At 36.8% G+C, this 27,923-nt stretch overlaps 1 protein-coding gene across 1 annotated transcript in view; it reads left to right on the top strand.

Annotated features, from left to right (window-relative positions):
- Positions 1-23,356, top strand: part of LOC124166118 (midasin) — a 163,107-nt gene extending 139,751 nt beyond the window's left edge. The window contains exons 66-77 of the mRNA XM_046543775.1: positions 6,662-7,028; positions 7,210-7,596; positions 8,152-8,296; positions 9,858-10,448; positions 12,192-12,400; positions 13,109-13,199; positions 14,511-14,812; positions 15,294-15,458; positions 16,645-16,779; positions 16,927-17,066; positions 17,673-17,925; positions 22,704-23,356. Of these exons, the coding sequence (XP_046399731.1) occupies positions 6,662-7,028; positions 7,210-7,596; positions 8,152-8,296; positions 9,858-10,448; positions 12,192-12,400; positions 13,109-13,199; positions 14,511-14,812; positions 15,294-15,458; positions 16,645-16,779; positions 16,927-17,066; positions 17,673-17,925; positions 22,704-22,889 (2,971 nt within the window). The 3' untranslated portion in view covers positions 22,890-23,356. The remainder of the gene's footprint in view (positions 1-6,661; positions 7,029-7,209; positions 7,597-8,151; positions 8,297-9,857; positions 10,449-12,191; positions 12,401-13,108; positions 13,200-14,510; positions 14,813-15,293; positions 15,459-16,644; positions 16,780-16,926; positions 17,067-17,672; positions 17,926-22,703) is intronic.
- The last annotated feature ends 4,567 nt before the right edge of the window (positions 23,357-27,923 follow it).

The following is a 27,923-nucleotide window of genomic DNA, read 5'->3' as shown; positions in this document are numbered from 1 at the left end:
ATGTCCTTTTTGACAACTAAGCCTTTCGTCCATATTTTTACTTTAAATTTTAGTCATTGAAATGTATTCTGGTGCATATTTTAGAATCTAATCAAATTCCTGCTGGATTGTTAAAATAATAATAGTAATAATTTTATTTCTGTTTGGTTACAATGTAACATAGAAAACGTCATATAGTGGACAAACAACACATGAGATAAAACATAAAAGACAGATGACAGTGGTACATATTTTAGCTTCCAGAATAAGAACATATTAGATATACATGATAGATCGCAGTGAATTAATATATACATGTTATGGCTTGCAAGGTGTCGAGTTTTTTTTGTTAACATATTTTTTACACAAGTCGTAGTACTCATCTAGTGAATAAATTGAATTTTGATATATAAGCGTTTTTAATAACTTCGTAAACTTAATTATTTTGGAGTGAGAGGCATTGCTAATAAATGGCTTCAGTCATACCTCAGCAATCGGACACAGGCTGTCTCACTGTCTGTAAATGGCAGTATATACTCTTCCAAAAGTACTTCTACCACCGTAGGAGTTCCTCAGGGTTCAATCTTAGGCCCAATCTTATTTTTAATCTACATAAATGATTTAGCTCATTCCCTCAGTAATATTCCAGGTTCTAAAGTCATATTATATGCTGATGATACGAATATTTTACTTTCTTCTCCAACTCAAAATGACATTATTATGAGCTCTAAAAATGCAAATGATAGTATTTTAAGCTGGTGTACAGCTAACAAATTGATTTTAAACACACAAAAGACACACACTGTTCAATTTTGTGGCAATAGCAATGTTCTCGAGAGCATCCTAATTAGATTGGATAAAAAGTCCATTGAGAATGTGTCCCACACAAAATTCCTTGGTGCATACTTATGTAGTAATATGTCCTATGAGATGAATATTGACTTCTTAGCCAACAAACTAAGTTCAATCTGCTATCTATTAAGACACCTTAGGAAATCTGTTGATTTAAATATTCTTCTTACATTGTATTACGGTATCTTTTATTCTCGAATGTCATACAATATAATTTTTTGGGGCTCATCCCCTCATGCCTCCAAGGTGTTCACATTACAAAAACGTGCAATTAGAATCATTGCAAAAAAACCTTTTGATGCTCCCTCCAAGCCTATTTTTAAAGCACTTAACATTCTTCCACTCCCGTGTGTATATTTATTATCAATTTTAATTTTTGTACGTTATAATCTTGATTTGTTTATGCTCAATTGTGATGTTCACAAATATGTAACTAGGAATTGTAATAACCTTCATTATCATTCCATTAGGACTAACAGATCAAAGCTGGGCCCACGCGAGCTGGGCCTCAGAATTTATAATAAACTTCCTGCGCATTTGAAATCAATTCAGTCAATGGAGTCATTCAAAAGGAAGTTAAAATCTTTTCTTCATGAGAAGAATTATTATTCTGTTAACGAATACCTATTTGATTCCTCCAATTAAGTATTAATATCCTGTGATCATACAATTATTTATAATCTATTATATATATACATATGCATTTTTTCCTTTCATGACGTGTCTTATATCTTTTGCTGTAAGGTCTCTAGACAAAATAAATTATTATTATTATTATTATTATTATTTAATTTGTGCTTGAATGAGTTGCTATTTTGGATTGCTTTAATATCTGGTGGTAGTAAGTTAAAAAGTTTGGCCCCTTTATGATATGGTCCTTCACTAGCAAGTTTAGATGACCTCGGTTCAATATGTATATCATGTTTTTGTCGGGTGTTTATTTGGTGTATTTCACAGTTTAGATCAAATGAGTTCAGATTTTTTTGACATACATTATTAAATTAAATACATACAAGGCAGTAAGAGGCATAATTTGTAAGGATTGAAAATGTGCCCTGCATGACTCCCTATTGGGTAGATTGAGAATAGCCCTGATTGCCTGTTTTTGTATTTTAAAAATTTTATGAGATTGATGTGAGCCACCCCAGAAAATAATTCCATATGACAGATGTGACTGAAAATTTGCATAATAGAGGCATTTTCGAATATCGATACTGGTACTTGTTTTTAGATATCTTAATTGAAAAAGAGTTTTATTTAGCTTAGAGGTAAGGGTTTCTATATGCATAGACCATTTCATTTTTGAATCAATGTTTACTCCAAGAAAATTGAGGTTTTCAACAAATTTTAAATCATTTCCACATAATTTTACTGGAGGTGTTAGATCTCTGCCAAAATTAACACAGACTGTTTTTTGAACGTTAATGGCCATCATGTTATTTTGACACCAGTCTTCTAAACATTTCATTGTGGAACAAACTTTCTTTAGTAGATCAGATTTTTTATTGGATTCGATGAGAACATTTGTATCATCTGCAAATATTATAGTTTTTGCTTCTGGGATACTCTCAGGTAGGTCATTGTTAACATATGAAATCCACTATTCAGAAACTTCCAGTTTGCACTCTATCAGATTTACAAAGTTTTGATTCCTTCACCTTCATAAATTATAGGTACTTTTTTAGGTTTATATATTTCCAAAGTAAGCCTTTCAGAGTCATAGTTTTCATTTGAAATTTTGCTAACTCATTGCCATTGCACTGAAAGATTTGTCTGGATAAATGAAAAATTAGTCCACCACAGACTAAGCTACAGGCAATTGGCCTTTAAAGTTGAACACAAAATGTAAGTTTACATTTAGAGTAGGGGTGAGCCGATAGTTAATTCCGATATAAATACTGGCCGATATTGGACTATCGGCATATCGATATCGGAGCGGCATATCGATATCGGAGCACCGATATCCGATAATTTTTCCCCTAGCATAACATTATTTATGTCCCTATTGATAATGTGTTTTGGTTTGCCCGCTTCAACGCGCTGCGTTCGTCGATAGTTGCCAACCTTCTGAAATTATCCTGTAGTTGGTGCTGTATTTTAAAAACTGTTAACCGCGTTACCGCCAAAAAATTGCACTAAGCCTCACAGTGACATGGTGTCACAATGTCGGACGTGTGGAAATACTTCATCGTGAAGCATGATGACCCAAACAAGGCAACTTGCAAACTTTGCAATTCGCGCGTCTCTCGTGGTGGAAAAAATTCGAGGTCATGCACCCCAACGAACTTGCGAGCTCATTTGAGAAGCAACCATCCCATCTAGTTCTGAGAACTGGAAAAAAATATGCTAAAAGCAGTTAAAAAATGGCATTTTAGAGTATGAGAGTCATTTCATCTCTGCTCCATCTTTAAGTGCAATGATTTATGTTTGGGAGCTCACAAGAGACCTCACATGAGGCGTAAACCTGGGACGCTTTGATCATTGGCCTAAGATTCCACCCCCTAGACCAGGGGTTCCCAAACTTTTTTGTACCACGCCCCCCCTCCCCCCCCCGCTACACATATCAGCTTTCCATTTTGCAATACCCTATTTCCACGGTGCCGTACATACCAACTCCTACTTGTACAAGTATGTGCCTACTTGATACGGTGAGTAGGTAAATTTTTTGTTCACTGTTGAATGCGGTAACGCAGAATGGAAAGATTCAATAATTGTACGTATGATGAAAATTAAAACAAGTATTACATGAAAAACGAATATAATTACTGATACAAAATTTAACATTGTAACACAGATACATTTTCAATTTAAGAAAGGTGAAACAATAGGCCTACCTACTTACAAAAACAAAACATAAAATGTAATTTAGTGAGATGGGTGCGCTTGCATGTTCTGGATATGTTGACAGATCCTGGGTTGAGTTTCAGACAAAGCACAGTGTAGGTCACTTTCGACATCAAGTTTGTTGCGGTACTTGGTTTTGATCACTACAAGAGTTGAAAACGCTTTTTCGCACATGTATGTTGTTGAAAAAGGCAAGAACATCCGAACAGCTTTCTCTGAAACACTGTGGTAAACTTTTAAGTACTTAAACCAAAATGAGGACTTGTCCATTTCTTCAAAATCGTATCTTGCTGCAGAGTCATTTTTTATTTCTATTCCCTCCTCTTGCAACTCTTCTGGCAGCAACTTTATGTCCATGTTGAACGGGTCGGTTGATAGTTTGTAAAACTCCTCTGATAAGTTAGGAAAGTACCTGCTGAACTCCTCCTTGAGGTTCTTCAAATAGTCAATTATCAAGTTTTTCAAAAGCGGTCCTTCAAAAACTTCCTCAAAACATGCTTCTTCTGAGACTGACACTACTTTGCTGAAACTTGAATAGTTGCTGGGGTTCATTGACACTTTACGTATCCAAAGTTGTAGTTTCTCAACGTACATCTTGATGGCATCCCGACGTGTTACTATATTTGAGTCTGCACTTTGTAGTCTCAAGTTTAGGTTGTTTAACATGTCAAAAAAGTCTGATAAATAAGCCAAAATCACTTGGTTACTGGGTTTTTTGAACTCTGCACTAAGCTCGTTTTGTTTCTGCTGTGCCAAAAACGTAATCACTTCATCGCGGAGCTCAAATAGTCTTCCCAACATATTGCCTTTTGATAGCCATCGTACTTCTGTATGAAATAGCAGCGTTTTGTGGTCACGTCCTAAATCTTCACAAAGAATTTTAAACAGTCGAGTATTTAATGCACTGTTCTTAACGTAGTTGACTAAGTAGCATTGAGTTCGTTTGGAAGCGTTTTTGCTGCCAAGGCTTGGTGGTGAATAAAACAATGAATCCCAACCACATCAGCATTCTTCTCTTTGACCATCTGCACAAAGCCTGAACGAGAACCCAGCATTGAAGGAGCACCATCTGTGCATACACCAATAAGTTTTTGCCAAGAAAGTTCGTGTTTCTTAAAAAAAGTCTGATACTGCTTCCATCACATCTACAGCTTTAGTAAAGGTCAACAGCTCAGTAGAAAACATCAGTTTATCCTTCATTCTTTCATTTTCAATGTAACGAACATATACAATCAAATGAGAACATTGTGCTATGTATGTACTCTCGTCAAGCTGGATAGCAAAAAACGGGGATTTTTTTATTGCATCAACCACCTGGTTTTCAATGTCCTCGGCCATATCATCAATTCGGTGTTTTACGGTGTTGTCTGAAAGTGGTATTTGTGATAGCTTTTGCCTACTATCAGTTCCAAGGACAACATCAGCTGCTTTTAAAAGGCACGATTTAACCAGCGTTTCACCAATAGTGTGACTTTTCTTTTCCTTAGCAATAAGAAGAGATAATTCATAGGAAGCTTCAAGCACTTTTAGAGATGACTGAGTAGCATATCCAGTGCTATCTAACTTCATGCGCTTTAAATTCTGAGATTTTGCAGCGAAAAACTCTTTAGGTTTGTCCTTTAAAGAGACACGTTTGGTTGACAAATGTCTCAGAAGACGATTAGGCCTCATCGCGTCATTGCTTAATACTTCATAGCAAATGACGCACTGAGGGTGATCAACATTATCATTAAGCAAGGAAACAAACCCATATTGAATATAATCGTCAATATACTTGCGTTTCTTTGCCGTGTTCATCTTCTCTGATTCAGCTTCACACAGAACTCAAACAACACAAAAACAATTACTCCAATTCAAACGTCGCAGCAATTATAGAACACCCACAATACAACAAACACGCTGTGCCAATGCACCAATGAGAAGGGAGCTTGCACTGCGTGTGCGCGAGAAGAATACGGATATCGCAACCCAGATCGGTACACACACCCGTTGCGTCTGACAGTAACTGCTATGGAGGGGGAAGGTTTTGAGAACCTTGAACTCTTGTGTGTTTTGTAGTTTTAAAAACTGTAACCTTCTTTGATAAAGTTTACAACTTTATTGAAACTTTACAAAAACAATTATGAAAACTTAGAAAGACTTTATATCAAAGATCTGAGGAAATTATTTTTGTAATTTCTTTATTTATTTCATTTGGGTGTCACGCCCCCCAGTTTGGGAACCCCTGCCCTAGACCAAGATCCCCAATCCTCATTTGATGGTTTGTCTGTGGAAACCTTTTTACCTTGGATTGATATATCCTAATAAATTCTTGGTGTAACCTCTTTGAGGTTGATCTCTTTCAAAGATCCTGTGCTGATTCAAAGATCAAAAGATACCTGTTCTCCTGGCGGGTCATTTTTGAATAACTGTGAAAATGTGGTTGTTGCATTCTACCCATGTTATTTGGTTGATTTATATTTTATTTTGATTATAAATCATCTTTATTAAGAATAGGTAGGATTATGTAAAGTTAAATTCTCTGTTTTACTTGGGTAGTAAAAATTAAATTTTTAATGATCAGAGACATCATATCTGGGTTTATACAGGTCAGGGAAAAACTTAAGAGGTGCAGTGAAAATTGTAGCTGAATGCATGGAGACTTATTAGATTTTGCTGTTTATGTTGTTTTTTTTTAATTTTTGGTGGAATATCTTACACTCCTGGAATGAATAAATTTTATTTCATTTTATTTCACCTTGCTGCATATTTCCACCCAGTCCCTCTACATGTGAGTGCTTTGCCATGAATATAGTTTGGAAAATAATTTAATTGTACTGAAAATCAGGGAAATCAAAAAGGAAAGTTTGTATGAACCCTGTATGTTATTACTCTCACCATTGTAGTTAAACTATTAATTGATGTATTAGTATTTCTTTGACCCTCTTAAAGTGTTTTTTTGGAATTCATCAAGTTGGCTTTACAATATTTTTCTTCTTTATCGTAGAGTCCTGCTGAATTGCGCACCATTGTTGGACCAGCTGTCCCTGCTGTCTCAGTACATAGTGACTCTGCTGACCACCACCCACCGCACGACCTCCAAGCTCCTCCACATCCTTCTGGGCGTGTTCTCTGACGTGGCCGCAAGGGGCTTTTGCACCCCAAAGGGTCTCGAGGAGGATGGAGAGGGGGACGGGGGAGGAGGTCGCGGGGATGGCAAGTGGGAGGAGAAGGAGGGCATGGGGCTGGGGGACATGGACGATGGCGACGAGAAGGCAAAGGAGGCATCCGACAAACTGGAGAGTGAGGACCAGTTGGAGGGCGCCCACCAGGAAGGACAAGAGAAGGAAGAGAAAGCGGACAAAGACATGAAGGTAAGACATGAGGTGGTGGTGTTCACTGGAATCTATATTCTGTATGTACGTATGTGTACTATGGGGGAAAAAGTATTGTGACAAAGATTGAGTTTTTCCGGGTGAACTGTCTGATCCCCGTTTGAGTGTATTGTTGGGGGCATTTGTTTTAAGCTTTTAATTTTTTTAAATATCTTCACAGGAGGAAGAGACAGGTGTGGAAATGTCGGAAGATTTTGAGGGTAAACTGCAAGATTTGGGGGAGAAGGAGGGGGAGGAAGGGGAGAGTGGGGAGGAAGAGGGTGATAACGATGATGCGGAGAAGCAGATGGGCGAGACTGGGGGAGAGGGGGAGAGGCTGGACGACCAGATCTGGGGCAGCGACTCTGAGGAGGAAGAGGAGCAGGAGGAGAAGGGGAGGGACGAGGAGGGCGGGGGGACGACCACGGGAGAGGAGCCGGAGCTGGCGGCCAAAGACGACAAGGCTGGGAAAGCGGACGAGGATGAAGACGGGAAGGGAAGTGGCAAGGAGAAGAAGAAAAAGGACATCAATGAGATGGAGGACCAAGGGGAAATCGATGATGACCAGGTAAGAATGACACAGTAGTTATAGGGCTTCTTTTAGCAATATCTTTACGAATAAGTCGAACAAATTCCCACTCGAAGAAATTCACAAAGGCACTTAGATTTGCTAATATTTGGGTAAATTTTTTTTACCATTGCCTCAAGAACAAAGGATTTTGGATGGCATAATGGTCTGTTTGATAGTGATTATAAAAGGTCTATTTCATGATTTGATTTCTGGACCCAGTGAATGTTTCTTGAGAAGAATTCATTTGAATTTATATCAATGATAATGCAATAGAGTAAACTTTATATCCTAAGAAATATTACAATTCATATTTTCTGTGGAAAAAATTAATTTTCTTTTTTATTAAAATGTATTATTCATCTTAATTTATATTTTTGAGAAATTTGGATAGTTATTTCTATTTTTGACATCAATAAGAAATGTATGATGAAGGAAAATGTTTAACCAGTGCTGTGGCTAATGTCCATTTGCTAGTAAAAGTGTTGTGCAGGCATGGATTCCTTTTGTGCAATACCTCTTATTAATTTGTTCTTTTAATCTCTTTTTATGTAGGTAGACCCATATCATGGCAAACAGGATCCTTTCCCCGAACCTGAAGCAATGGATCTTCCTGATGACTTGCAGTTGGATGAAGGAGAAGCAAAAGATAATGATGGAAATGCAGAGGAAAACCCTTTTGATATTGATACCATGAAAGGTATTGTTTTAATTTGGATGCCATTGCTCATGCATTTTCTAATTGCATGGTAATAATCAGGCTTCGGGTTGCTGGGTATCACAATAGCTTCTAAATTTAGTATTTTAAATGATTCTTCAGCCAATGTGAGTGTAATGAAGTGTGATGTTTTATAAAGGTTTGAAGGTGGTTTGTGATTTTGTAATTGTATCGCTGCCAGGGAATTAGATCATATGACTGTTAAAAGAGCCAATTGGTGAAGACCTTAGTTGCCAGTTGAATAAAGTAGGGCAAGGTACTGGAGGGACCCTTACAAAACAAATAAGGTGGCTTTTGTTTACATTCGGGATCGGGTCGACATCGATAAGTTTTCATTGATTTTTTTTAGAATTAGAGGAGATTTCGTGAATATTATGTTAATGTATTCATTAAATTGCAGATGAAATCAACTTTATGCTACCTTTTCATGTCTGCTTTCACATTCTGATTAACATCTTCTGCAGACATCACTCTTTGGAAGAGGATTTTAATTTGCTAGTATGATTATTGAATGCACTTCTATTGCTTTGTCTACTCATTTTGCTCTATTATTTATATCCATATTCCATGGTGTAACATCAATGTCCTTTACACTTGGATTTTCCTCTTCATATATTTCCATTAAATATTAATACACTCTCTCATGATAGAATGGATATCATCATGGTACTTGTACGGATCAATATCACCTCTTCAATGTTGTACAAATTGGAATGCATTTAATCTTTAATTTGTATACCTACCTAGCATCATACATTTTCCAATAAATACCCTATGCATTTCTCTACTTGTTTCCCCTCAGTAGTATTTAAGCAAAATGTTTTGAGGATCCGTGAGAAGATAATACAAAATGTATTGAAACTGGTTGTGAAGTGGAATGAAGTATTTTTGGAGTATTGACAGTAACTTTTACTTCAATAGCATGCTGAAATTCCACCAGAATAAGCCTGAGACAACTCTTTATAAGGGTATGGAAATGAATACAGTGAAACCTCTATTTTACACTTTTGAATGGACCACTTACAAAAAGTGCAAAATTGAGGATATTGTAAAATAGAGTATCATTTTCTAAAGGCAGTATTGTTTGGGACCTGATAAAAACTGTGCAAAATCAGGGAAAATGTAAAATGGGGGAATGTAAAATCGAGGTTTCACTGTACTTGCAATTTTCCACAATTATAAAATTTATTACGACCTAGGTTTCAATGTTACTAAACACAATTAATAGAATTAAATAAGGGGAGAGAGAAAAGGGAGAGGATGGGAAAACCTGAAGAAGAAAAGGGGTTTCCCATTCCTTTCCGCCGCTCAAGTAAAAAATTGTATAAATTGAATGCACTACACACCATTTGTACCTTGCAGATGATGTAGTAACATTGTACCCTATGTCGGAATAAATTATATAATCAAGGAAAATCGCAAGTGTTTATTTCAATATGGAAAAATTCCCATGTACTGTTTGGATTTAATTCTCTATAAGGGCGCTGAGCCATATTTGATCTGTCAAAATCATGATGCCTGCATTCATTTTTCTTCTTTCCAGAGCAAATTGGCGAGGAAGGCGGTGACAAGGACGAGAAGAATGAGGACGAAGAGAAGGCGACGGGTGATCCGGAAGAGAAAGGAGGCGAGGAGGAGGAAGAAGAGGGAGAGGATGATGAGGGGGCGGGAGAGGGGCTGAGGCAGGAGAAGGGCGAGGCGGAAGACGAGAAGAAGGAGGAGGGGGAAGGGGCGGATAATGAGGATAGGCCGATGGAGGAAGGAGCCATGGGAACGGACAAAGATGGCGAGGGAGAGGAGGAGGAGAAGGCGGAAAAGGAGGAGGTGGCACTCCCGTCAGAGGACCAGCCGAGCGCGGAGGCGGTGGAGTCGTTGGATCAGGTGCCTCCCGAGGGCTCCAAGGACAAGACGACGAGTGTGGCAGAGCACTCGAAGGAGGACGAGGGCAAGAACGCGGACGAGAGCAAGGAGAAGCACGGAGTGGGACTGAATCAGGAGGAGCAGAGGGAGAGGGGTCACGGGGGTGAGGAGGAAGACGCAAATCTGAGGAGGGAGAAGGAGAGGAAGGAAAATGCCGAGAAAGACGAGAGGAAGAGGAGGAGGCCTGGAGAGTCCGATAGCACTAGGACTCTGGGTAATTCGCTTGTTTATTCATCTTTTTAAATTGGACTAACGGCCGTATTCTCAGTCGACCCCGAAGGGCCAACCAACCCTTTATACATCATCAGCCCCTACATAAACCAGTCTCGCCCTACATATGGCCATATTTGGAACTAAATGGCCCTTATATAATGTAGGATACCTGAACCAGCCCTACACCTTACAAAAACTAATTTCATCTGCTGATCACTTTGATTAAAGAACCTACGTTATAATGCATATTAAGGGAGACATGCTCACACAAGCCACTTTAAAATGTACAGAAACAGCAGGAAGGTAATAATACTACCACAATATTCCCCATCAAATAAAATAAATAATAAAATTGGCTGAAGTTTAATAAGTACAATATAATGGTGTATGTGCACCTTGTTTCTGCAAATTTATATTAATACTTTTAATGTTTGCCACTTTGTATGTTTTTGAGAAACCAATGCTTCTTCTATGTATAACCATAGAAAACGTATTTTCATGCCGCTATTTGCCACATAATAAGCTTAACTACGGAATGTAAAATTGAATGCCGAACCTTGATGATGCAATGTAAGTTCCCACGTCGATGATCATATTTGCCACATACTTATCAACATCTTTTACAGACTGCTTTTGAAGTAATATGAAGACAATCTAGTTCTACCTTTGGCTCGTTATGAGAGAATTTGTGGCGATAATTAATGTACGTACACCACCTGGGGACGACACCGATTGTTTATTTACCTTGAGCCGTTGCCCTGACATTACGCCCGAAAATTATCAGACGTCTTTTCTTAGTTTCATAGTAAGGTCCCATTGTGCCACCAGAGTGGAAAATTGGCGCTGCGGATTCATCTACGTCATCTCAAGAACTTGATGATGGAATCACCCCCTACCACTTTTGTAGGGCCGACTGGGAAACGCATGTAGGGACCTCTTTTTGATGGGGATGGATATATAGGGTCGACTAATAATACGGGCCTAAAGGCCAGTTTATAGAAAAAACTAGGTGTGAATTTAAGTGAGCCCTTTTAAGTGCCAGCCAGCCAGCCAGTCTATCGGCCCAAGGAATATGTGCAATGAATGCCACAAGCTAATCTTAACAGCTGGGTATTTTTCAATAAATACCAAAATTACATTATACACCCAAGTTCTATAGAAGAGATAACAACTTACATATGTGAATAGTTTTATTGATAACATAATTATAAGAAGTGCAAATAAAAAAATTGCTTCAAAACATTCATATTGAAATTTTTATAAATTTCCGATTAAAATCAATCAAATTACTCAAAAAAATCCTTGGCATACTTTGTGTTTACTGGGTTCTAAAGGGTGGCACTTACGTGGTCAAGCTCTTAATGAAAACTTAGCATCACGGCGCTAGGGCATTCACTGAAACATTAATGAGTGCAATCTCTCATTCTTCGGAGAATTGCCCACAAACCGTTGCACCCACTGCATTCGATTTGGGTTGATTGATTTGTTAACTACCATTCCATGTTATGAATATCCACGTTATTTTTCATCTAAATATGTATTCTTCCTTAATTTACGGTTTGAATTTAACAATGCATGCACAAAATCACATGAAATACTTAAAGAAATGAGTACAGCAACCTGCTGATGACTGTCATGAGAGAATGGCAAGAGTGACTACGTATTCCCCTTTCTGTTTTTGTGAATACCTCATGGATTATGTGTTGCTGGAATATTGCCAATGTAATTTAATTTTTTTGCTCAGGAGAAACCAAGGAACCCATCAAGAAGAAGTTGAAAACGATCGATGCGGAGGGGAAGGAGGGAGAGGAGAAGGAGGCAGGGGAGGAGGAAGAGGCGGACGAGAAGATGGAGGAAGGCAATGAGGAGGAGCGTGGGGAGAACGAGATGTATGAGCACATCAAGGAGGCCAAGGAGAAATCCTATGAGCTGACTCTGGATGCTGCCACCAAGGTTTGATATATTTATGTTATTGCAATGATGAGGGATCAGGCTGTTATGGTGATTTGATGCTATCTTCCCACCCTGCGGGCCAAAGTTCAAATCCCACGGTGGCAGAGATTTTTCAGAGACTGCCCAATCCCTGCTTGCGTGCACTGTGGAGGGCGTTTCAAGTACGGCACTCAGTCAGATGGGACGTTAAGCTGTGGTTCCTTTGGTGCCTTTTGAGCAAGCTAATGGCAACCTAGAGTTTCTCTCCATCCTGACCTTTCCTACGGTGGAAATGACCTTAGCTGTTGGTCACCTCCTCCCACAAAGCACTTAGTAGCATACATTATGTCCTCATTAAAGTAGCACTGATCTCAGGGTTAAATATCTCCACTTTTGGAAAAAATATACTCCCTCTAAGCCATAAAATAACACTGCCTTTTGTGTGCCTTATGTTGTGATGCATTTTCAAAGAAGCAAGCCAGATCATTTTGGTTTGCCTCTCCTGCTCTAATGCACCACCTAAAAATGACCTTAGATTTAAAATGCTTAATGTATAAATGTTACCTATTAAGTCAAAATAAGTAACATAATAATAATCATTTCATGTTTAAACTTATTGTTGTTATGGAATCAGTTTTCTCCAATTTGGATAAGGATGTATAAATTTCACTTTAATAGTGTGTTATATTTATTGTCAGTCATCAATAATTTGTTATTCCTTTTCTATAGGAACAAACGGAGATACAGCCTATTCCAAATAGGGATGATGAGGATGCTGATAAACCTGATGGAAATGAAGATGATGTACCAATGCAAGAAGGTATGTGTAATGATGTAGTAGTTTTCTCTTTTCTCCGTAATACTACAACTTAGTGTTTGTCATAAAAACAATATGTTTTGATACTTTGGTCTATGGTTTTTAATACCACTGATGAAAAATCATTTGCCTTTATTGGGATGCAAACCCTGATCCCCCTTGCAAACTTTGCCTAATGCATTGTGTTCCTGCAACACATAGGTAGTAGGCACTCAGAGTAAAGCAAGAAATAAGCTCCTTCTCCAGAAACATTCCATTTCAAGAATTATGATCTGTCGGTATGGATACTTACTTGATTTTCTTTACTTATTACATATACTTATTTCATATACTTATAGCTCATGCTTGGAAAATAGTTAGCAGGACTTATTGTGCACGTAATCTGTTCTACTCCTCTTGTGTGATATGTGAGCCGAAGGTTAAAGTAATATGTAGATGGTTTATTAAATTTTATCTTAATATTTTACTTGCATGTTTAGATAAGTTTCTATCATCTCAAGACGTTACACAAAGCTTTAAAAAGGATTTAACATCTGTGTCTTCATTGAGTTAGTTATTCTACCCCATAAGCAATACTTATCCAAAAATGCTTATATTTAGGACTGGATAGCACCCTGGAAAACAAATCTACTCCCCTGCAAAATCAGAAAAATTCAGTCAAGTTTTTAATTGTCAAGTAGTGGACAACCTGCTATGATGAATGCCTTAATGTTCAAAGTTCTGGCTTCAGCCGTAGTACTAAGGTGTTGTTTGTGCAAATATGCTGACTTGTGGCATTGTATGTCTGGCAACCTACACCACCTTATCCTTTGAAACTAACAAAACCCCACTAGTTGAATGGATGCTTTGGTGGCTAATGATGGATATCCTGTTGCAAATTCAGGGGATCTGGGTTCAAGCCCTGTTCAACACAATTGATTATTCTCTGTGGAACATTTGCACATTGTGTGTGCTTTCTGGTCACACTGTATTGTTTTGCCGCTGGCTATTCCACGGTTATTTCCTTGGATAATTTCAATGGTGAGCACTGTTGAAAGTATTATTAAATCTGAATTTTGGAATTTTTCCATGCTAATTAGTTGCCTTGCCCACAAAAATGCTACCTTATGGCATTGTATGTCTGGCTGCATGCAGTATTCGGTCATCTAAAGCCAACAACATTCCACCGTGAAGGAAAGATGCCTAGTTACCTTTATTGTTGGGGCCCCTGTTGCTAATGCTGGGCATCCAGGTTACATATCTGGGTCAAGGCAAATGATATTTTTTCTCTGTTGAATTCTCGCACATTTAATTCTCATTCCTTTCCTGGTGCAGATGAGTCGGTGGTCTCGGAAGAGGACGTTCCGATAATTGAGGATTCTGTGGAGAGTGAAGAGGAGGTGGGTGGGGAGAAGAAGAGGAGGAAGGAGTCGAAGAGCAAGAGGGAGGGGGATAAGGTGATGGAGGGGGGTGCCGAAGTGGAGGGGGAAGCGGTGGCGACACAGGGAGCTGCCAGGGGTGCAGACACCTTCTTCCACACTCAGCTCGTGGCTCTGGAACATGAGCAAGGAGCCGATATGCCCAATCCGGAAGAGCTCCGTCTCCAACTCCAGAAGCAGCTTGCCGAATGGAGTCAGGTATTCACCTAACCCCCAAAAGACTTCTTTATTACTTTATTAATCTGTTACTCTGAGATGTGTTTCAATTTAAAGAATGCAATTGTTGACTGTCCCATCATTGTTGTCTCATTTTTGATTGAATTTTATATATCTAAATTTGTGAAATGTAGAACAGAATTTAGAATTGAGGTTTGCAAATTCAAAAAAAAATTTGTATTATCAAATTCGCTGTACATTTGGTGCAGGCTTTTCATCGGAACCAACAGTTTCACTATGTATTATCCTACTTCATGTTATCAAGGTTCTCCTGTATATAGTTTGTTCTTTGAATCCCTAATGTAAAGGCTGATAATGTGATGTTTTCAGAGGTAATAGAGGGTGCATATCGGAATAAATTAATACATAAAATTCAGAATTAAAATCATGAAAACATCTAGAAATATTGTCTCTGTGAGTGTGATTGGCTCCATGTTTCATCCTCCTTTTTCTCATTGCATAGCCTCCTGCTGGTGATGAAGCCCTGCACGCTTGGGATAATTTTGTGGCTCTCACAGAGGGCTTGTCCAGGGACTTGAGTGAGCAACTTAGACTTGTATTGGAACCCACGCAAGCATCCAGGCTAAAAGGAGATTATAGGACTGGACGTCGCATCAATATGAGAAAGGTTGGAATTCATTCTCTCCTGGAATTCATTAGGTTCTCACTATTGATGCATACTTTTGCTTGGATTTGGTTAGAAATTAACTGAGGCATCCTGAATCATTCAGAGGAATTTTTACCGTATAAAAACCTTGGTAAAAGTAGACTATATTTTTTTGCAAATGCTATAACTAGATAATTCTTTTTTCTTCTAGGCTAGTGAAATGAAACAAATGTTCTTGTATTTGTGATTTTTTGGTATGTTTTAGAGCAAGAAGTAGTGAATATCCTGATTAGTGACTGATAAAAATCTTTGGAAGCTCCACAAAGGGCTGAAAACTGAAATTTTCTCACTTGATCAGGATATTTGTCTGTTTTTCTCAAGCTATACCTGTTTTAAGTTCTGACTCTAATCATTATATTTTTGAAATATACAGTTTTCCTCAATTTGAAACCAAAGTGATTTACATTTAGATTTTCATTCACATGGTTATTTTTGGCCGTTTAGCACTAATTTTCTTGATTTTAAATGTGATAAGAGTTCAGGGAAGCGATCCTACAAGAACTTGACAGTGGTACATAGTAATTATGACGACTTTTCCACAGATTGCAATAACCCCTATTTGTATTATTTACTTCCCTGGTTAGCACGTTTTTCTGGATAGCACATTCATTTTTTGTGGTCCCTTCAAAAACGTACGAAAGAAGTTCTACTGTATTTATTCCTTTTATACATGTACACAATGTGTAATGATGAGGGCATTTTGAGTGTCAGAAATAACATGTAATGGGGTCATAATGTACAGAACTGAAGTTGCCTTCAAATAGAAAACAATTGTCGTCGAGTGCTTAATCTAATTTGATAATATTTCTTGATATTCATTAATTGTACTATTTGAAATATCCTCGGGCATATTGCCTCCCTTCGCTTGTTCTTCCTGTTTTTTCCTTTAATTCTTACTCTCACTTTCTTCTTTGGGAAACGAAGCATACATTGCTATCTTCTAACATTAGAAGGCTATCTTCGCTTCTCAGTGGAGTCATGACATCTTGGTGATGTGGTGGACTTCTTTTGTGGTCAAGAAAAAACTCCAAATGGACAGTTAACTAAATCTTTCTGTTGCATGCAATTTGAATCTTGTGCTTACTAACGTAATACATATTTTATTGCTCTATTATTTCCTGTCCTAATTACTGCTTGATATTCTCAGGTGATTCCGTACATTGCTAGTGAATTCAGAAAGGATAAAATTTGGTTAAGGAGAACCAAACCATCAAAACGAGAGTATCAAATAGTGTTAGCCATTGATGATTCTTCGAGCATGGCTGATAACCATTCCAAAGAGGTGAGATTGTCCTTAATTTTAATTTTCTAGAATTCTTATGTAGCTGAAAGAGAACAAGAAAAGTTAATTTATGCTCTGTTGGCTTTGTGACTGGAACATAATTATTGCTATTAACATTCCACCTGATAATCATTTTATTTCTTTCAGTTGGCTTTTGAGTCACTTGCACTTGTTTCAAGAGCTCTAACTCTTCTTGAAGCAGGTCAATTGAGTGTACTCAGTTTTGGTGAAGTTGTTAAAGTTTTACACCCTTTAAGTGAGCCTTTTAGTGAGCAAAGTGGAGCCAGGTATGTGATTTCTTCTAATAAATACTTTCTGATTTGACTTATTTTTGCTATTGGTTTGGAATATTTTGTGATGCAAAACATTCATCAGGGAAAAAATTACAAGATCCTATGCATTTTTTAACATTTTTCTCATAAAATATTTAGTTTTTTTCTATCAAATTATTAAGAAACAGTACGACCAATAATTGTCAGGTATAATTGAGTAGAGGAAAGGAATTGAGCATTTGTCAAATGCATAAGTCTGCTTCATTTTTATATAATCTCAGTTACTATGTATTTCATGAAGAGCTTCTTTCAACGTTAATGATGTCTTTCTTTTATTCTTTATGTAATCATAGTAATCATTTTGTTAACATCATTTATTTTTGGAACTAAGTAAGCCACCCAGATAGGCCTCAGATCCTAATTCATTACAAATTTGCATAATCCACATTTCAATGCTATGATGCATCAATTTTGTAAAAATCATTTGTTTTGTGAAATTATTACCCAGCCTGATTTCAGGTGTTGCTATAGGTTAAAGAATAATATTTGCTGTGGCTGGCTTACGACTCTGACTGTTAATGCTTTCTTGTTTCATATACCCTGCATTTGTCTTATTTTCAGGTTGTTGCAGCAGTTTTCTTTTGACCAGAAAAAGACTTTGATTGGTAATCTAATGGACACTGCTACATCAATGCTTTACAGCTGTAAAACGTCTTCCTCTCTAAATGTCAATGCAGCACAATTGTTGGTTATTGTGTCAGATGGGAGAGGTGTTTGGAATGAAGGCACTGATGTTGTGAAACACGCTGTCCGACGAGCTCAAGACTCCGGAATTTTCACTGTATTTGTCATTGTTGATAATCCAGAAAGCAAAGTAAGTTTTATCTCATATTAATTTTGAGATTTTAAATTGGTATGACTTGTTTTTGAACCCAAAGAAGTGAGCAGCAAATCAATAGAGACTTAATAGACAAATCAAAAGAGAGAATTTCAAATCTCATAGTAATCTCATCTCAAGTGAGGAAACGATCTGTAATTTCCTCAAAGGGATCCTGGGATCAAAGAATTCCATCTCCTGAGAACTCAATTAGTGAATGCTTTATTCGCGAGGTCGATTAGGATAGGCAAGGTTAGAGCTCATCTGACAGGGTACATTCACTCCACACATACTGTGTCATATGCAGCACTTGAGCTAAGATTAGCACTTCGCTTAGTGCTGGTTCAGACGAAATTCTTAAAGTATGTCAGGAAATTAAAATGAGTGGAAGTGATTCCAAATCTCTTCCTCATTTAGAACTGCATTTATGACTGCTTCTTCTATGGTGTGTGTCCCTTCATTTGAGGCGATTAACGAGTATTGTTTGTTTTCTTATCCTAACACAAGGCTTGATTCCTGACATACAGCCACCATTCCCAGTCAGCACAAAAGATAAATTACCCCATTATTACCCTTATTTTACCCGGGTAAAATCATGGTTAAAGATGGGTAACCTGCATGTTAACGGGCAAAATATCTATAAATTTAAGTGGTAAAATTTGGGTAATTTGGTGGTAAAACATGGGTAAAATTCGTACTACTTCCCGATGCGACATCAGAGCCATTTGTGGAGCTTTAAAATAAACATGACGACACTCCCTCTATCAGTGCTATTATGAACTAACAGGACATACCGTATATCTCCGAATATAGTCCCCCTCTGAATATAGTCCCCCTCTATAGTCCCCCCCCCCCCAATTTTGAGACCTCAGTTTTGGGAAAAATTTTAAAATGCAAAGGAAGGCAATTTTTCTGTGGTTAGCAAGTTAAGATTCTAGAGTCGATAAAAACTATTATTTTCTGTGATTATTAAGAACAAATCTGTTCACATATTTTCCATCACAACAAAATAACTATACCTAAAACATGTTGTGATCCATTGCATGTATCAGTAATTTATAGTTCCTTAACCAGATGTAATGAAGAAATGAGAAAATTTTTTAAGTATCCAAGGCTATTGTATTTTTTAAACATTCACAAATTATTAATATTTTTGATTTCCAAATGACTACAAACAATGTCAATATATCAGCTTTAACTTAAATCCCATAAACAGTATTGCATTATTTGGCCCTGAAACTTCCTTAGATCCAGTGTAACACACCCATCAAGTCATCACAAATCCAAGTGACCCGAAGAATTTAGGAAATCTAAATAAAATTGTGTTAAATAAATTATAAACATTATAAAAATATTGCCATCAAATGCCTGCTAAGCAAAATAATTAAACTACAGGACTTACGAATATCAAAGTAATAAAATTAAGAAATAAACTTTTTCCAACAAACATTAAAACTGAAAAAAATATTATATCAATTTTCAATGCCTCGTCGCGAATCATTGCATAAGTTACACAAAGAGCTTCTGCTCTGCATTTGCGCACAAATTCGACGATATTTTCCTCTAATTCTTTGAATCTGCCGCATCGAGACCCCCGAAATGACTTCCGCGATGTATTAGCGCTTTGCAAGCGCTGTGAATACTATGATTTACGGCGTATTCTGCAACGGCTATTTTTAAATTGGCATCGAAACTCTGTCTTTGATGGCCTCTAATCTGCCGCAGGATTGATCCTCATCTTTCTACTTGATCCATCACCTCACTGTTAAACGTAAAATTATTTTAAATAAAGAAAATATCGTGGAAATAATTGCGAAACGTTATGTGACGTAATTTATCGATCCTACTTACCCTGGCGAATTGAATATATTCCTCAATAAATTGATCACACTTTCGATGCTGAGTCGCTGGATTTCGATCAAATGCAGTAATGCCGGCGCTTCTGGTTTAAAGTCGTCGATTATTGCGCCTTTTCAGAAACAAATGCATCACCTATTGCGCATTCTTGTTCTGTGAAGGCGGTAAAGGCAGTGGTTGTAAACACAAACCGCACGGACGTATAGTAGCTACGGACGCAATGAAATGCTAAATCGTCACGAAAGGTTCACTTTATCTGTTTATTTTTCGCAATTATTTAAATCGTGTAACTATTAAATGAGCGACGGGTACATATACTATTGATTCAATTCCAGTGTTCGATTGATGTAATGATAGTGTGTGTTTAGTTTTCATTTTAATTATTTACTGTTTTGCGTCATTAAGTGATCAGTGTCGATTGAATTATTCTAACAATACTTTTCCGAGAAAAATTAACGGCTACCTGATGGATTCCGTGAAAACGCATATTTGATATGCTTTTTGAATCAGAAGAATCGTATCTTTACAACATTTGTGGTAAAAATTGTCTAAATTTCCGGTAAAACGTGGCAGTATTTACTAATATCTCCGATTATAATCCTCATAAATATACTCAAATAGAAAGACTACGAGAACATTAGCCATTATGCCGTTATTTATAACTTTATGGTCACCTTTAGTATGCTAAACTGGATCACACTCGATTATAGTCCCCCCCCCTACTTTTCCGCGGCCATTTTTGGAAAAAAAAAAGGGGGGACTATATTCGGAGATATACGGTAACTTTAATGCGTTATAGGCGTTCGTATACACGATAAATGAACAAAATCGACATTGACCAGTAGCTGTTTATTGAACGACGAAAAGTTACTATGTAAATATACAATTATGACATTTATATTATGAAATAGCCACTTGGTGAAAGAGAAATAATAACAGAAATAAAACCTACATTCATGAGGACATACGTACTCGAAGAAAGAGAAATACTGAAATACATAACAGTTATGTTTTAAGAGGAATTGCCAATTTGATTTCTTTTAAAATAGAAACAATGTTAAACTTGGTACTAATTTTCTTTTGTTGAGCACTTGGTGACAACACCTTCCACACCGAACTCCTCAGGGCATGATTACGAGGAAACAAATTCGTCCAAACGAGAATCCTAAAAACTGCTTTTCCAAACTATATTCGCCTGAAATTTTCACTGAAATCACTGCTAATAAAGAGTGCTATACTTTAGCAGAGGTTGAGGGAACCAAATTTCAGTTATAAAGGTTATTAAAAAGTATTGTCTCACCGTGGCGTCACAACTAAAAGTGATGCAACTCTCTGGTTAAACTATCCACTGAATTATATTTTACTATTTTCAGCATTATATCTGGTAACTTAGTTTAGTTTACTTCATGCTCTAGTAATTGTTAGAAATTATAATTGCCAGGCACGTTACTTCGGCACTTGCAGTTGCGTTCATGTTCCTCCTTCATTGTTTATTTGTCCACTCGTAGCCAACGTTACGGTCCACTTTTTGCAAATTGCAGTTGAGTATACAAAATAGCCAACTGTCAAGATGTGAACTCGATCTTTCATAAAATTATTTTAGCGAAAATAATTATCCGATGAAAATTAGTTATCTTCTCTATGTAACTACGAAAATAATCAGGTAATTTTTAAGTACTTGAATTTTTGTTTATGCCCACAGCCTTTCATTCACAGCATGTATATAATGTGAAACTATTCGCGAAATGAAATCGAAAATAATTTGAAAAAAATCACCGAAAAAATCAGTGTCGTTGTGGATATATTGAACTATTTTTCTACTTTAAAATTGTCTCTACCTCGTACAATTAAGTAAATGCCTCACTTGATATTTTTTATACTTCACTGTTGGTAATTCTGCACACGAGTAATTATGTAGTAAAGTAAGGGTAAAGGTTACTTGGGTACATTTGCCCCAAATTACCAAAATAATTTCCGTCTAAATTATCTTTTGTGCTGACTGGATTGTGAATGGCTACTTTGTTAACAACAGGTTGGTTAACAACATAAAACTTCTGTGTGAAAAATGGGAAAACATCAGACGTCGCAAGTGTACAAAAACATTCCATAATATTAGACTCCAGCCCTCGCTTAAGAGTGTAAGCTGATGGCTAATGGCTTAAACCAGCGGTTCCCAAACTTTTTCTTTCTGCGACCCATTTTAGCCCATACGTTTTAGCCGCGACCCCCTAAAAATAGTTGTCTAAGTTTAAGTACATAGTTCACTTTATTATTCGCACATCTCGCGACCCCTTTCCGAACGGCCCGCGACCCCCCTGGGGGTCGCGACCCCCAGTTTGGGAACCTCTGGCTTAAACCATTATTGCCAGTGGCGGTAATAGTTGAATATTGTATCTCTTAACATGGTAGTTGGAAATCAGTCAATGAAAAGTTGGGTAAATATTTAACTGCCTTGAATCTCTTGAGATAATTCTTTCTTTGTTTAAGATGCATATAAACATAGATATAAATTAGATCTCTTCAGAGATAAATCTGCATTTTTATCATCTACTCATAATAAACCATTGGAGTATCGCTTTTCCTATGTAATTTGATGACTTATCAATAAAATTAAAATTCCAATCAATTCAATGGAACTGGGAAACCATTAGTAGGGAGAGTGGGGTTTTATTCCAATGGGCCAAAATTAGTTTTTGTTTGTGATCTTTCTACTTTTGGTTTCATTGAAGGAAAAATTTGAAGTTTTTGTTATGCTGTAAATATTTTTAAACGAAGTATTAATTGATTTTTGTCTATTTTTATAGGAGTTGTGGTTTGATTTTCATCATTACTCTAGTTATGGTAATCTTAAAATAGTTGCTGTAAAAGTCCCCACTCTGTTTATACTGATATGAATTTTTCTCTTTTTATGTCAATAGGACTCCATCATGGACATCCGCATGCCCATTTTCAAGGATGGAAAAATGCTTGGAATAACTTCATATTTGGACAGTTTCCCATTCCCCTTTTACCTCATACTTCGTGATATTAATGCACTTCCTGGCGTGCTTAGTGATGCCCTGCGACAGTGGTTCGAACTCGTTACCGAAATAGACAAACAGTGATGAAGCATCTGTTTTTCATCAAAGTCTGAAAGTTTAATTGCGTGAGACATCAATGAGTGTTTTTGGACTTGTGAGCTTGTGGTTGAATGTCTGTTAAATTACCAGTGGGCTTCAATGTGTGCAAAGGAAGGTGGCGCAGGAATTGTTGATGTGATTTTTTTGGTTCGTTCATAAAATAGTTAAGTCAACATCTGTTGCATCAGTGGCTGTGTAATTCATTTTTAAATGCTTCATTTGTTCTAACTGCCTTGATATATGTTTCATACCAAGCTTTTGGTGGAAAAAATTGAGCTGGTCTGTTAATAATGCTAATTGTGTTGACTTTTTATGATATTTATTACGTTTTGATGTCATGTACTTGCACACAATACCTAAACTCATTGTTTTTATATTTCTGAATATGTAGTGTAAAAAACTTCAATGAAGTTGCATGCCAATTTTTTTTCAATACATTCCTATTGAATGGATTTTTACTCCGTGTTTCCTTCTACATATATCAATCATATTACATACATTTAATTTGTGGTAAAATTGACCATTTCTTATATGTTATTTTAGTCCTGAAATAGCTGTTTTGGGAGCTATAGAAGTGGATAAGCTGAATACCGTCTGCGTGTGATGTTGTACTGTTCAAAGAATTCTCTTTGCATGAGTATCACTTAAATATATAGATGCTATATATATAGTATGAACTGCTCAAAGTGTATAATTAATGTTTGCTCTGTAAACCAAGGTATGAGCCATTTTTGAAGGTTTACTCTTGTTACATTGCTAACTGCCTGTTTGAAGGCTAACCCTGCGAGCACAAGTCATCATCTATCCAAGTATCCCAGAGTTGTGTTGTGTGATACAAGGATAGACGCAATATGGAGTCACTATCCTAGAAGGAGGGATTCAAAGTAGAGCTGTGCGAGAGTCTCGCCTTGACGGTCGAGACGAGAAATTCATTTCTCGGCATTGTCGGGACAAGACTCTCGGCGCGGCGAGAGTCTCGCCTGGGTCGAGAGTCTTGACAAGAGTCGAGAAGTCTCGCCCCTTCGAGATTTCTCGACATCCGTCGAGACTCCCGAGCAAGGCGAGAAATTCCGATGAATACCGCAATCAGTCGTTAATAGAGATTACTGGGGTATCCCTTACTACTTTTATGGATTTATTCACACTATAAAAATATTTTATTTAATTGACAATTTAATCATATTTTATTACTTAATCAACCAAAATTGACTGGTAACCATGAACCTTAGTTACCATAAATAAACATTTCAAAAAGATATATAAAATTCTATTGAATTCAATAGAAAAAATAAAATATGCTTAAATTGTCAATGTCGATCTTATTTTATAACTAATTTTAGTTTTGGAAATATTTAATATAAAATTTGAATCATGGAGTGTAGGTCTTTAAATTGAAATGTAAATTGTGCCAACGTTTCCGTTTATTTACAATCCATTATCAGGGCTTGTAATGAAATTGAGCAAATAATTTTGATACACAGGCATGTTAAAGAGTTACATCAATGTTAAATATTATAGTAATATAATAGAAAAGAAACATTCACTTGATCATTAAAAAAAAGAATAGATCATCGTTTATTTCTATAGAATTTTATATATTTTTTGAAATGTTTATTTATGGTAACTAAGGTTCATGGTTACCAGTCAATTTTGCCTGATTAAATAATAAAATATGCTTAAATTGTCAATGTCGATCTTATATTACAACTATTTTTAGTTTTGGAGATATATATGATGTCTTAAAATAATCTTTTTGCTAAATTATTTTCAATGTCTAAAATAGAAATAGCGTTATTTTTTCGAGGAAGCGGGAGTCTCGACGGGTGTCGAGAAATCTCGAAGGGGCGAGACTTCTCGACTCTCGTCAAGACTCTCGACCCAGGCGAGACTCTCGGTGTGGCGAGAGTCTCGTCCCGACAATGCCAAGAAATGAAATTCTCGTCTCGACCGTCGAGACTCTCGGGTGATCGAGAGTCTCGCACAGCCCTAATTCAAAGGGGATCCAACTTGAGTAAACTCAGGATGGCGGCAAGGTGAATGACTGGTTAGGCTTGGATAGTTAGGGTTTCCAAGGATCTAGCTGGGATCAAGCTCCTAAATGTTTTGCGCGGCTGGAAAGGCACAACTTGTCTTACTGTCCTCTCAAGAAGACCAGAGTTTGAAGCTTTGCACCTCAGCATCTACTCACAAGGCTGTAATGAAATTAACTGTAAAAGAAATTAAATTTATTTATACTTTTCCTCAATATCATCAGAAACTGTCCATCTGTATGTATGTATTTAATTTTTTTATCCAGCTTTTTAAGAAAGAAAGGATGGTTTTTAACACTCACAAAACAACAACTGCACTTTGAACATTATTTTTCAGGAACCTCATGATCTATTGACATGCAAGGCAATACAATGTTAATGCATATCACAGAGAGGAACATAATTGTATGAGTACCAAAAGTTGATGTCAAATAAAACTGATATTTTAATTACTTCAAGGCTGAAATTTTAAAAAGCGCTGTTGGCACCATGTTCACTTCAAATTCTGTATCTCGGCTTCTTGCGAGGACAGTAGGCTAAACTGTGCAGTGCTGATTGGTGTTTTTGGTATTGATATTCTCCAAAACTGATATGTATTTTTTCAAAAATGTTAATGAAGCAGTAAAAGGCATTGTTACTACCACTTTTATACCCAATGCATTTACTCAGATAATATTTATAAATACATGGTATGCACAATTTGAGTGTTTCCATTCAAGTTAAACAAATGTCGGCTGTGATGGAAAATGCAAACCAAATTTAAATATATATCATGTAAAGTAAAATCAATTATCCTAGATAATTCCGTAAATATTTTTTTCTGATAAACACATTGTTAAAGACATTCATAATCTGCATAATTACAAGGTAAAGACTGAAAATTACTTGTATTATGATGTTAAAATCTGAGCACAGTGTGTAAATAATACCAATATCCTTAGCTATCCCCTCTTGTTATCTAAGATACTCAAAATTCCATATCCCTTCTGCTGCCTGGGAAGTATTAAACTGGTGCTTGAAAGAAAGATAATAAACCTTTCAGCAGTCAGAAAGATGGGCAGAATTGGAAAGGTATGTAGTTGAGTAAATATATGTAAATTACATAGGTATGTTCGATACCTTTGCATTTTCTATTTGAAATGCATTTTCTGAAACTATTTTAAACTACAATGCATTGTAAATTATGTGTGTATTTTGCTGTGTCTGAATGCAATTAAAGTCAATATACATGCAAGGGCATACACAGGATCAAAACTGGGGGGGGGGGGGGGGGGGGGGGCAAGCCATGTTGCTCAAGTTATAGGTAAGATTTAAGCATGGAAAAGGTGAATGATATCAACATTTTAAGGAAACTGTAACAGCTCTTTATTAGTTTTTTTTAAATTATTTGCTTGAAAAAATATTATTTTCTTTTAAAACATTGCGATTTTTGCTTCTAGGGGAGGGGGGGGAGTTGCCTCTCGCTGGGTACGCCCATGAATACATGGCTTGAATCATTTTAATTACGTAGGCGATGCTGCCCAAGTAGTTTCCTGAACTTTTGATGGTACATATTTATTAACGATAAGATTGCCTGAGTCACACACTAATGGTTTAGGTAAGTTTACTTTGGAGCATTTTGTCAATGACCCTACGTGACTTCCCTACCCAAATCGAACCAATTCCCACTAAAGCCTATTACTGTTCTTTTAATGTATGAATCCTATTTCCATCCCTGTTCACCTATAAAAGTCTTTCTTTTGAACATGGCTTTTATCATCCCCTCTCCTCTCAGCATATCCTCTCCTCATCCTACATTGTCTTGAAATTCCTCTTCCTTTCCATCCATTTCACCTCCATTCTCCGACCCACCCACATATTCCCAATTTTCTATACCTTTTCGAGGTACAATCCTGATCAGACTCTGTAGACTATATCCTGTTCTTAGCACACTTAGAGAATGATTGTTCTAATTAGCTATTTTTTGTGTGTATTCACAAGAGCTTCCAAAGCTGACGTAATTTTCTAACTGGTATCCTTACTGCTGTGTTTGCTTCCCTTGTATGTTATGAAAAACCATCACTGATGGAGAATTGATGATGATAGGATATTATTGTAATTAAACTGTATGGTAAATTTGGCACATCCTTTCATCGAGTATAAGCATTACTCGCGAAGAGGCTAATACACAGATTCTGTAGCTTGCGACTGAAATATGACTTTTGAAAAGTAATTAGCCTCTAGGTTATTGTGAACTACGGAAGCCTTCATCAGATTGAGTGAGGTTCACTTGCCTGTGTGCATTCTTTCTTTAGCTAATCATATGCAGGGAAAATTCCATTGCTGATGAGGCAATGCTTAGAAGGCAAACCCATGTGGTGTTGCTCAGTCTCTCAAATATTTCATTCTAATATATTGGTGAGCTTATCATAGCCATGCGTGCTGTGATTTGCTTCCTATAGTTCTTATAAGCATTCAATGAGAAATGGCAATGCCGACGTTCAATCGCACACTCCATTTCTACTTAAAGGCTATAAATCAGTTCTGAGCTCACATGGGCGGTCTTTTGAGGAGATACCATGGAAGAGATACTTCATATAGGTTGAAGGGAAATAGCAAAATTTTATTGGGCTACAAAAGGGGCACTGGGAGGGTACAATTTTCTTCTTTCTCAAAAAATTGTTCTCTCCCCTTGCACATGAAAAAATGTGGGAAATGGTAGTGAAACCTCAATCCACCAAAAAGTGACGAGAGAACAAATTGAATGAAATCTTAGCTCTCATTCTGGCAGCATAACAGAGAAATATGCATAAATATGTAATTACAATGATTAATATTCTATGTTACTAAAGAACGTTGTACTGCTGAACCTATCATCTCAATTTACGCATTGATATTTTAAGCAATAAATTTTCTAATGGTAAAATATATTTTTATTCCCGCTTGACTTTTGAACAACGAGATCAATAGCGGTAGAAAACAATCGAAACGTACGAGCTCGAGAGTCGAG

This window comes from Ischnura elegans, chromosome 9 (genome assembly GCF_921293095.1).
Source record: "Ischnura elegans chromosome 9, ioIscEleg1.1, whole genome shotgun sequence".
Taxonomy (NCBI): Eukaryota; Metazoa; Arthropoda; class Insecta; order Odonata; family Coenagrionidae; genus Ischnura; species Ischnura elegans.
Note: the sequence above shows the minus strand (reverse complement) of the source record. Positions and strands in the feature narration are given on the sequence as shown.